At 52.1% G+C, this 11104-nt stretch overlaps 2 protein-coding genes across 6 annotated transcripts in view; one reads left to right on the forward strand and one right to left on the reverse strand.

The window, feature by feature from the left end:
- Positions 1-3678: 3678 nt before the first annotated feature.
- ZBTB25 (zinc finger and BTB domain containing 25) lies at positions 3679-7310 on the reverse strand. Of its 2 annotated transcripts, none has more exons than XM_048307903.1 (3): positions 7224-7310; positions 6405-6584; positions 3679-5266 (listed from the first exon to the last, which is right to left on the reverse strand). In XM_048307903.1, the coding sequence occupies exons 2-3, from the start codon at positions 6575-6577 to the stop codon at positions 4129-4131; spliced, it is 1311 nt and encodes a 436-aa protein (XP_048163860.1). In that variant the 5' UTR covers positions 6578-6584; positions 7224-7310; the 3' UTR covers positions 3679-4128. The 2 variants fall into 2 exon arrangements, with proteins under 2 accessions (XP_048163860.1, XP_048163861.1); XM_048307904.1 differs by lacking the exon at positions 7224-7310 and adding an exon at positions 6877-7180.
- A 308-nt stretch (positions 7311-7618) lies between these two features.
- ZBTB1 (zinc finger and BTB domain containing 1) overlaps positions 7619-11104 on the forward strand; it is a 31120-nt gene continuing 27634 nt past the window's right edge. Inside the window, exons 1-2 of one of the 4 annotated variants that reach the window (XR_007204426.1) lie at positions 7619-8866; positions 9551-9795. The gene's annotated coding sequence lies outside the window, so the exon portion shown is untranslated. Of the gene's footprint in view, positions 8867-9550; positions 9796-10832; positions 10937-10977; positions 11081-11104 lie in introns of those variants that run through there. The other 3 variants (XM_048307901.1, XR_007204422.1, XR_007204423.1) reach the window with 3 other exon arrangements.

Here is an 11104-nt window from a genome sequence, read left to right on the forward strand (position 1 = left end):
CATGACAGTGGTATGGCATGACCTGATTGGCTGATTGCTGTGGGAGGCCTTCCACAAGCCATGAAGAAACCTCTCAGTTTGGCCACTGACAGCCCATGGTCCCATTCAGTGATGCTGAATTGCATATGCTGAAGTCCCTTTCCACTGCGGTTCTGAAGGCTTCCACTTACACAGGATAAATACTTTCTGCCTCCAAAGTACTAGAAAACTACTCAGGATCAGCATTACACTAAAGAAATGAAACGTCATGATAGCAGCAATTCATGGCCTTATTTTAAACTGTGATGCTCACTGCTGCAGGTTTACATCCCAACAGCAAATTTCATTTCCCTGTTCAACCTTCTTGGCGTGCACAAAATCAAGATTCTCAGTAAAATAACCAGACCCCACACTGCATGGGGGGGGATAAATACACTTTTCTCCACACACTTTACTGCACCCTAAGAAGCCTGAGAAACACAGACCCTGTTGGACCTGGCAGCATCAGAGCACTAAATTGAAATTGTTTCTCATGCTCTGGTGGTTGAGCCAGCTAACCTACAGTCAGCATTCTGGGGCCAGCACCCAGATACATGACAGCTACTGCTGCACTTGCTGGCATTTCAGAGGTTCACTTGAGCTGGCTGAGGAGTCTGCTCATGCTCAGGGGCTTTGGCAGGGTCTGAGCCCCAGTCTTCCCATCTTTTCGTAAAACATGAGCTGCAGAGCCCACAGACAAGGCACTTCAATGACAGTGGTTCATCAGCTCAGTACCCCTGATGATGGGACTCCTTCACAGCACAAAGCAAATCTCCAGGGATCCCCTGGAGCTTTGGGACTTCCAGCCTTGAAATATTCCCACCCTGGGGCTTTCTTTGCCTAAGCCCATGTGCATCGATTAACCAATGGCAGATATCTGGAAGGAATCACTAGTATAATTATTCTGCACACGGTGACAAAATTTTTTAGGTTTTTATTAAAAAAAAATCAAACCCCAACAAGATTTGTGTATTTGCCAAGCCCAGCTGTGCAAGTCAGGCAGATTTCCAAGCATGCACCGGCATAAAGGTTAAGCACTCAGTAATTCAAGTGTCTTCCACACTGAGTAATAAAACTTCTCATGGTTTATCCAGGAGCAGCTGCTGCCATTGCTTAGCAAATGTAACTGCCCTGTAAAATTATTTTCTATTCATAAGACTTGGAGAGAATGATGTTTTTATGTTAACATAACTCGGAGCTGATGACTTCTGTCTGCAGCTTTTCCTGCTGCTTTAATTATAACAGCGCTTTAACACTTGCAGTAGAAAACTGCTGAAAATGCATTTCTTGTATTGCAAATGATGCAAAAAAAAAAAAGCCTTTGGCAGATGTTTGATGTCACAGATGTTCAGTCTCACAAAGGTTAACCAAAGTACACCTTAAAAGGGGGTGTGAGGATAACAGAAAACAATCGCTTACAGTTGTATCTTTTCAAGGATACACGGGACATGAAGACAGCCCTGGTTTATGTTTCATTTCGGCTTCGCTGGTGTGTCCACAGTCAGTGCCATGGAGTCACTCCTACAGCACGTACAACTGAGAGACGTTTGGCTCTTTTACCCAAGATCACAGCTTTTATAAAAGCTCCCTTTTTAATGGGCAAGAAGTGAACGAAACAGTCCAGCCCACGCACCTGAGGATGAGCAGCGTGTCCCAGAGACGCCTCGGGCACTGCTGCTTGCTGTCCCTGCTGCTGTCCCCAATACTGAGCTCTATTACCACTACTCTGTTACCTCTGCAGAGACATCAAGAACCCTTTGACTTTCAATACCAATTACTTCAGGCAAGTTAGGCACCTATTTGACGACCCGAGGTGCTTCTCTACTGAGTGAATCGTGGATATTCAGTCCCTCTACAGCTCATCTCTACAGCTCTAGCTACCACAGCAAACGCTTCTCTCTGTGTTTAAATTAAATGTAGGATGCCGAGGGAAGCAAGCAGCACCCGGAGAAGCCAGCCCACTCAGTAAAGTGTCACATACAAATAGGGAATGACCATAAAATACCTCTCTTTTTTTTTTTTTTTTTTTTTTTACCCATCATGTAGAAATAGAGGTCAGTAGAAGCCGGAGGGCATTTGCCCAGTTATGAGCAGCCTGTGCTGGATGTGATTTAGCTGATGCTATTAGCTTGGGAGAGAGGCAGAAGGCTCTCTTCTAGGAAATGCTGTGTGAATGGCTCTGTGCTCAGATGCAGCATTCACAGGCCTGGGTGTCGGCTGGGTTCCGTTTGTTTGCTTGTTTTAAAGAAAGGCTTTTTAAGCAGAGCTCAAATGCGTTCACACCAGAGCAGCTTTAATGGGTACACACAGCAAAAGGAGCACTGGGGCTAGCAGGGAAGCACACCCCAAACCACAGCCTGCATTTTGCAACATCATCTCGGAAGGCTCAGGGACTGTTTGTTTTGCCCCTTTGTCTTGAAACACTATTTGGCAGCTCTCAGTAGGCAATCCATCCCCTGGAGTGTGCAGCTTCTTGCCCAGGAGAAGCAGCAACCACCCTTACAAAGACCTCAGATGGTCTTTTAATTCAGCAGTGATTTAATTGCAGCTCTTGCTCCAGGACAATATCAAAGACAGCTCAAGGGTCCCGACTACAAAGAGCTTTGGAGCAGGCGCTCTGACAGAAAACTGTTCTCACCATTGTTCAGGCTCCCCGTTTCCAAAGGCAATGACTTGGCTCCACCAGGACTGGCAGGAAACCTCCAGTTTGTCAAAAACTGGGTAATGAGATTACAGGAGCAGCTCACGAGGCTTTTGCTCTGTGCTGCACAAGAGACCTCTGCGCTCTAAGAACTCGGTGTGCCTCCTCGGGGCCTTCTGATTAACAGCATCTCTGAGGGATGAGCTGCAGCCCATCTGGTGGGAAGCCTGGGATATTTCAGCTGAAAAGCTAGAGAGGGATAAACTATGAATTCAACAGGAATATGTGCAATTTTAACCCCCTCTTGGATAAGATATTACCCCTCAGATAACAAGTAATGATAAATGAAGAGCTGGATGTGGCTTTGAGCAACCTGGTTTAGTGGAAGGTGGCCCTGCCCATGGCAGGGGTGTTGGAACTAAAGGATCTTTAATGCCCCTTCCAGCCCAAACCATTCTGTGACTACATGAAAGGCAAAAAACTTGCATGTTACCATTTCATGGTGACTCTGCAAGCAGAGAAAAAATAACACATTGTGTATTTGCTCTTAGCAAATATACAGATTGTAATATTCAAGAATGTGTTTGCTCCAAGCTGTTTATAGACTCCGAAATCATTTTCACGCACAAAATACGTGTGTGGCATTTAATCCTGTGAAGACTTAGGTTAGGATATGCCTCTTCTCAAAGAAGAGCGGACAATCCTTTGCAGCTTTCCTTCCTCCCTGCAGAGAAGACAGGCCAATAATGGAACATGGTGCTAGAGGGGCATCAAAATCTGTCCTTGCTCATGCTGTAGTGGTGAACGAGGGAGGAGTAGGAAGGAGGAAAAACACATGCAAATCCCTGGAGTTTAAAAGTAAATTTAGAAAACAGATGAGGACTCCAGGGCTTGTCAAAATGAAGGTTGCCACCCCTACATCAACACTGCCAACTCCCTTGAAAAGAGCAGCCTTATGGCTGCTGCAAATATTTATGCAGAGATTTATTAACTGCAGTTATACAACATGAACTTCAGGATTCATCTCCTTGAGATATTTATTTTCATTAAAAACAAACTGTTTGGGAAACACAATACGTATTTCCCTCTACACTTCCATCCATCTGGTTTCAGAAGAGCAATTCTATGGGATACAAACAGTCCTAGGCACCACAGAGAGTACTAGACAATGTTTAAACCTCACACCCAGCAATACAGTCAACTCCAGTAAAGCAGAGGAGGCATAAGTTCACATTCAGGAAAAACATAACTGACTTACATGGAGGCTTCCAAGGACTTAGATGGGAATTAGCTCGAGTTTAAAAGTTAGAGAAGTAAAAAAAGCAAGTACACAAATCAAAGTACACAGTCCTTCACAGTTATCTCAGAGGTGAGGGGAACAGTGGTTCAAGAAAATCAGCTGCTCAGAGCAGCCACTCCCTAGGTGGAAAATGCCAAAACATCCAGTTTCAGCATCTGAAGGGGGAGAATTACTCTACCAGGATCGTATCAACATTTTCTTGGATGAGATCTGACTCCAGTATGCATTCATCTAAGTGGTCTTGTGACAAACTGGAGCTCTTACCCACACTCTCGCTGTCACAGTAAGGGTGAAACCTGGGGGTGGCGGGGCTCTCCAGCCGCTGGCAGCGGCTGTACTTGTGCTGCTTCTCTCTGTGCGTGTACATGTGCTCCAGCAGCTGGCTCTTCCGGAAAAATGTGCGGCCGCAGACGGTGCAGCTGATCTTTCTCTTTCTTGAGAAAGAAAAGTTACAGTTCAACTCCACCGGTTCGTGGTCCTTGGAGATGAGGGAGAGCTGCCCGATCTGCAGAGGCTCCAGGTCGTTGCAGCTTGGATGCTCCAGCTGATGCTCGTCCTCCTTGAGGAGAAAGGCCCCAAGGCGATGGCCATCCCCAGGCTCTCTGTCCTCAGCCAGAGGCTGCACCTCCCCCAGGTCGCTGTTCTCCAGGATGGAAGCTGGGACGCCGAAGGGCAGCGAGCCCGAGACGTGGGTGTGCAGGTGCTGCCGCAGCCCCCCCCGCGAGTCGAAGCGCTCCCCGCAGTAGTGGCACAAGTGCACCTTGAGGCTGCCCTTGGCAAAGACGGGGCTCGCTGCCTCCGGAGAAGGAGGGGTGCAGCTCTGGGACACCACGGGCTCCGAGTCGCACCTCTCCTGCTTTATGGAAACCGAGAGCTTTGGGCGCTCCTCTGCCGGCTTGGCGAGAGCCGCGGGCTGGGCCGAGGGGCGAGCGACCTGCTGGTCCAGGGGGCTGTCGTCCAGGCCGATGGCCAGGGACAGCTGCAGCTGGGGATGATCGCCCTGGGCCACAGACCTGCTGCCTGCCTTGGGCAGGCTCTCCTTCGCTCCCAGGCGCTCCTTTGCCAGCTTGTGTGCCGTAGAGATCTGGATCCCATACAAGTTGGAAGACTGGACCGGCTCTGGGGAGAAGGCTTGGTTCATCTCGATGGCGATGTGGGAGAGGTGGTCTGCGTGCAGAAAGCGGATGCCCTCCTCCAGTCGGCTCTGGCTGACAGCCTGCTTTGGCCCTTTCCCGGTGTACATGATATGTAACAAGTAACTAAATATGTCAGGCTGGATGTCTGTAGGCTGAATCTTTATGCACTCGCTGAAACAAAACAGACGATTAAGTACATACAGGGATCCAAATCCTGATCCATTACCTGCCCATTTGCTGTGAGAGCGCTTTTATAAGCAGCACTCCCTGGCCAAGCCCTGCAGAAGTGCAGAGCCCTGTTTGCAAAGCCAAGTGCCTGAGTCTGCATTTATCCCTGTGATTCTGAAGTGTGCACAATTGCACCTGAGGCTGGTACAGGTGACCAGCCCTGGCCACCCTGTCCCTCCCTTGCAGAGCCAGCCGCAGCCGCACGGCACCACAGCGATGCCATACAAGCTGTGCATCACCAGTGTGTGCCACTCAATTTATTTAAGTAATAAATTCAGCTGCCATTGCTGTGTAATCTTTATGAGCATTGCACTTAAGTGTCAGCAAACAACATCCAGAGGGAAAGGCAGTTAACTCATCTCACTTGCAGCCAAGGGGTGGCACAGCCGATCCTAAAGATTATCTTGCAGAGGTGCTGGAGGCCAAGACCTCCAGGAAGGGGAATGAAGAAGGGTTTAATCCATTACAAGTAGCCAGCCCCAGGTCAGAGGCCAGACCTTAGCACTGCTGTTATACCTGCAGAACCACTCCTGACCTGGCCAGGTGAAGCATCTGAACAACAGCTTGAAATGAATTGATGATCTCAGTCTCGGCCCTTATCTGCAAGAGTCTGAAGCGCAGAACTGTGATAAGGCCACAGCTTCTCGATTGTTTCAAGCCTGTGGATCCTGCCAGAAGGGACAGTCTCACCCAGCAAGCATGACTACACCCTAAAGCAAAGTACTGGACACACTGCACACAGGCAGGAAGTATCAGGATATCCCTGGATTCCAAATCTGCAAGGTTCTCACGGCAGGAAGATGGTGGTACTTACATGCTTTATTTATCTGGTCACACAAATGTCTCATCTCCAAAATGCAGGGTCTGGTGTTGCCATATGCTGACTAAGAAAGTGGTTTTAAAGGGCAGCACGTTCTGGACTGGGATTGTTTAGAGAGCCAAGGCCTGTGCTGGGTTAGGAAAATAATCTCAGGCCATCTAACAGCCCCATTTATACTCTTTTAGACGTCAATATCTTTAGAAAGAAGAAAAAGCAGAATGTTGAGAGCGGTTAAAGGGTAGGAGAGCTGTGTGTTCTTACCTCGTCTGATGAATAAATATCATCTTAAAATAGTTTGAAAAAGCAGCGAGCACCGCTCTGTGGGCTTTGAAGTAAACATCTCCAATGGCAACTGTGCAGTCACACAGAAAGCCAAACTCCCGCTGCATGTTCAGCTGCTGGAGGAGGAGGACGCTGTGGCCGGTGGTATCCATGGTGTGCCTGGGAGCAAGGGAACAAGATGTTCATCTCATTAAGAAATCAGAGAGCTCCCAAAGGCTCAAATGTTGGCTTGTCACCACCGAAACGAGATGGACGCCCGGCACGAAGCCTCTTCCCTCCTCCAGATGGTCCCTGCACCCAATTTAACAGTTTCTCCTTCCAATACCACCGCTGATGCTCAAACCCACGACCAATGAGCTTAAAACCTCTCAGGGACTTTTCCATCTGCCAGCTACACTTAGAGATGCTTCTCCCGCTGATTAACCACGCTCCGTGGGGTGTCAGCACTAACTTTAAACCTGGCTGGCCTTTTCCCTCTGATCTGATGGTGCTTTCTGCTGCCCCGGAGCCGCGGCGGGGGCACAGGGGAGCGGGGCTGAGCCCGGCGGCTCCGGCACAGAGGAGCCCTGTGCGCCCAACAAAGCCCCCATTGTGCGGGCTGAGCCGCCCTCGCCGCGCCCCGCCCCGCCAGCGGCCCCTTCGCAAATAAACGCTGATATTTGCTATTGTTTCCGCAGAAAATTACTGGGGGGGGGCGAGGCACGGCACACAGCGGGAGGCGGCGAGCGCAGCCTCCCCGTGGCGCGGGACCAGCGCCCTCCCGGCCCCGCGGCTCCCCGCGCCCGCGCAGCCGCTTACCCGCGCGGAAGCGCCGCGACCGCCCGCCCCCGCTGCCCGCCCGGCGGATGGGGTGGGCGCTGCCCCCCCGCGCTTCCTGCCGGGCGGGATGGGCCCCGCCGGGCCGGGCAGGGATGGGCAGGGATGGGCTTCTCCCGGGAAAAGCGAGCGCGGCCCTTAGCGCGGCCTCGGCGGTGCGGTGGGCGCGGCCCCTGCGCGGCACTGCCCGCGCTGCTCGCCCGCAGCTCCTGTGCGAGGGAGGAAGGGGGGGAAGGAACGTGTGCACCCCCGTGGGGGATTTTTCTGGGAGGGCGCGTGTTTTCCTGTGCGTTGCCAAAGGCATCAGCCTGGGCTGCGGGACGTGGCTTCTTAATCGCCCAGTGGCGGAATGTCGTCTGCTGAGCGCCTCAGCTCTCGGCATAAAGTGAGGGGGTTTTTTGTTGGTTTGGGTTGGGTTTTTTTAGCAGAAAAAAAAAGTAAAAAGAGCTTCCCCGGTCTTCCCGCTCGTGAAAAGGGATGGGAAGATACGATCTGGCTTCCTCACCAATGTCTGCGGCCTCGGTGCTGCTTTAACCACCACGAGTCCTGAGGACGCACCATTTCTCTGTCAGGCCTCCTCCCGGTGCTCACTGATGTTAAACCAGGGGTTATTTTAGGCGACAGCAGCTGTGCCGGGTGAGGTGCCAGGCAGAGGAGGGAGCCCAGGCAGCAGTGCCACCCTCACCGCGATTGCTTGGCCACCACCAGCCCCTCCTGAGAGTCCCCCTGAGCCGCACCCCTCTGCTCTGGCACTCAGTACAATCTCTGAGGAGTCTTTCCGGTGAGTGTTACCAAATTGCATTCTGAACTTGTTCAAACTGCCTGTCCGTACAGCGTCCTGCTGCCACTGGATTAATTTGATGTTCACATGTTGTTTTTCCAGCTGGAAAAGGCAATGAAAATCACTATTTGTGTGCTTTTGGTGCAGTTTCCAAGATCTATTACACCCATCTCCTCCACGGCACCTCTGCTGACTCAGGGCCTCTGCAGAAGACATTCAGTGCCTCGGATCAACCCTCTTGGTTTCCTCTCAGCATTTGATAGTTTGTAGTCCATTTTCCTATTGCACCCCCGTAACTGCAATTCTTGAGTATTTATGGCAAATAATGCCCCTGGCCACCAGAATCCGTCAGTTTATGAGGCTATTTCCAGGCAGCCTGAGCCTGGGTGGATGATGAAGACAGGCTGAGAGATGACAGAGCACAGGCTCTAAAGCATTTTCGTTCATGTGTTTGCTGCTTATCCCACTGACCAGCACAGCTTTCTCTTTTCAATTGCCCTATGTTTTATTTCTTCTGTTCTAATTATAAAGCTCACAGGACTCAGGGACCATCTTTCCCTCCTGTGTTTGTGCAGCAGCAGAATTGAGAGACCACAGAGCTATAATCCTGCTGCTCCTATAAATATCAGTAGCCACTTTTCTTCCCCAAAAAAGAGTGACAATAGGTGGCTCAAGGTTTTGTACTCTGTTTTGGGTTATTTAACATATTTATTAACCCGCATACAGAGTGAGTTGCTATTTGCAGATGGCATGTTATTTATTTAAATGATTCATTATTTACATGTTATTTAGGTTGACTCTGGTCCAAAGAGGACTTTGAAGAGACAAACCGATGAAAGCAATGGTGAGGAATGAAATTTGGTGTTTTGCCGTAAAACACAGGCGATGATATCACTCACCTCAGCCAATACAAAGTGACACAGCCTATGGTGGTGGGTCAGAAAGAGATCAGGACATAATCACAGCTCTCTTCATGGGTGTTTCTGTTCCCTCCTCCTCTGTGACCAGAAAATAATAATTAAAAAAAAAGAAAATTAGAAAGGTAAGTGTGGTGGGAGGGCAGTGAGGGAACGGGGATGGTGAGAAAGGGGGACTGCCTTGTGCCCCACCTTACTGGAGGTGGCAGAAGCTCCCGGTGTGATGCACGTGGGACAGAGCAAGAGGCTGCACAAGCCCTCTTGGGCACTCTTGGCTTGTGCTGCCCTGAGGTGTGTAAAGAGGTGGGGAGAAAAAGACTCTTGAACCATAAGAAAAGCAACTTTTCAGTGTGATTTGGAAACCACGACTCTGTTGGCTTATGGAGGCCGTTTATTTAACTTCCTATAGAACAGGAAAACCTACAAAGTAGTTGTAATGTGGGGGTCCCACCACCCTCTGTGGGAGCTGGTGTCTTACACACAGAGGTTTTTTTCCCTTGGCACTGCTGCACACGCCTGAGGCAAGGCTGCAGCAGCGTGAGAGGGGAAATGGGGATTTTTTAGACACATTCTGAAAGACATATTTTTAACGCTCCCTTTTTATTTTGTAGTGGTTAGAAAATCCCCAGACAGACCCAGAAGGAAGGGCTGATTCTCCATTTGGAAAGTAGGATTGTGTTAGTTGGGTTTGTCCTGTTTGCTTACACAGTGGAGGGATGCTTCAGGAAACCTTCGGGGTCGCTGAAGCAGGGATGGATGCTGGTACCTTTTAACATTGTGGCATTTTATTTTGTTGCCTTTTTTGTTACTTTTGCCATTTTCAAATTTGTAATAAAATCTCTTAGTTTTCCTATGATTAAGTTTTCCATTTTGGCTTGTCTGATACTTAGAGGGATTGTAGTTGCAGCAACATAAAAACAATGGTATCTCCAGCAACTGAATAATGGAGCTGTGCGGATTAAACACTTACAATGCTTGTGCTGAATGACAAATGTCACTTTGGGGGCGGAAAAGTCAAGTGGCAAGACCTGGAGGAAAGCCTGACCTGGCTTATGTTTTCTCTCACATCTGCGGCAGATAGCGGGGGGCCGGAAATCCCACTTACTCACGTGGGATAGTTCCGGAGGAGCTGGATGTTGTCAGACAGGAGAGGTCCAGACACTGGTGGGAAAGAGAGCCTGGGACGGCTCCTGGAAGGATGAAAAAAAGCGCTGTCCTCGGGATCTGTGACAGAGCGAGGCGGCGGCTGCCAGCCCTGTGCTCCTGCATCACCGTCAAGCTCCAGGAGGGAGGGCGGTGGTATTAACGTGTGAAACTGCAGCGAGAAGGAAATACTTTCTCACGCAGCTTGCAGTGGTTTTCAGTTGAAAACAGTTGAACTGTCCCACGCGGGGGCCGTGGGGCTGCGGGTGCAACACTCCGACGCCGGACACCCACACGGGTGACCGGAGCCTCCCCGTCAGCACCGGCCACGGCCGGCTCGGGGGGAAAGCAGAGACTCCCCGTTCCGTGCGGCGAGCCCGGGTGCGGGGGGAAGGGGCGGATTCCGGGAGCCGGGAGAGCAGCGAGGCGGGACAGCCCGGCCGCGGGGTCCCGGTGGGCGCCCGCCGGCCTGACGCTGCCCCGCCGCGGGTCCGGGGGGCTCCGCCGGAGGACGGGGAGGAGCCGGGCTGAGGGGGCTCCGGCAGCGCCAGCCCGCGCCGCGCCGCGTCCCCGGCGGCATGGGAGGAGAGCGGAGCGCGGCAGGGAGCCGCCCGCCGGGCCCCGGCATTGGCGGCGGCGCAGCAGCGCTGGCAGCGGCGGCGCCGGGAGCCGCGGCCGCCGAGGGGAGGGGTCCGGCTCCGTGCGGTCGCGGCGGAGCCGGCGCTGCGGCAGCGGCAGCGCGGCGGGGCGGAAGTCCTTTGTTGCAGCCGCGGCGGCAGCGGCAGCAGCAGCAGCGGCGGGAGCGGCGCGGGCACAGCTCCCCGTCGGCGGCCGCCGCCTCTCCCCGCGCCGCGGTAAGCGGGGCCCGGGGGCCGCCGCCGGGACCCGGGGAGGAGGAGGCGGGAGGCAGCCGCAGCTCCGCCGGCGGCGGGAGGTGGGAAGTGCCGAGCGGCGGCGTGGCCCGTCGCGGCCCGCCATAGTGGCGGCGGCGTTGCCAGGTAGGGGCTTTCCAGCCGCGGCCG

This window comes from Corvus hawaiiensis, chromosome 6 (assembly GCF_020740725.1).
Source record: "Corvus hawaiiensis isolate bCorHaw1 chromosome 6, bCorHaw1.pri.cur, whole genome shotgun sequence".
Taxonomy (NCBI): Eukaryota; Metazoa; Chordata; class Aves; order Passeriformes; family Corvidae; genus Corvus; species Corvus hawaiiensis.

Bases quoted from the DNA above. Each gene is read 5' to 3' on its own strand.
- ZBTB25 (XM_048307903.1), bottom strand. From the start codon at position 6,577: ATGGATACCACCGGCCACAGCGTCCTCCTCCTCCAGCAGCTGAACATG. The intron at 5,267-6,404 runs GTAAGAACACAC...GTTTTGTTTCAG, and splicing joins ATATTTATTCATCAGACGAG to CGAGTGCATAAAGATTCAGC.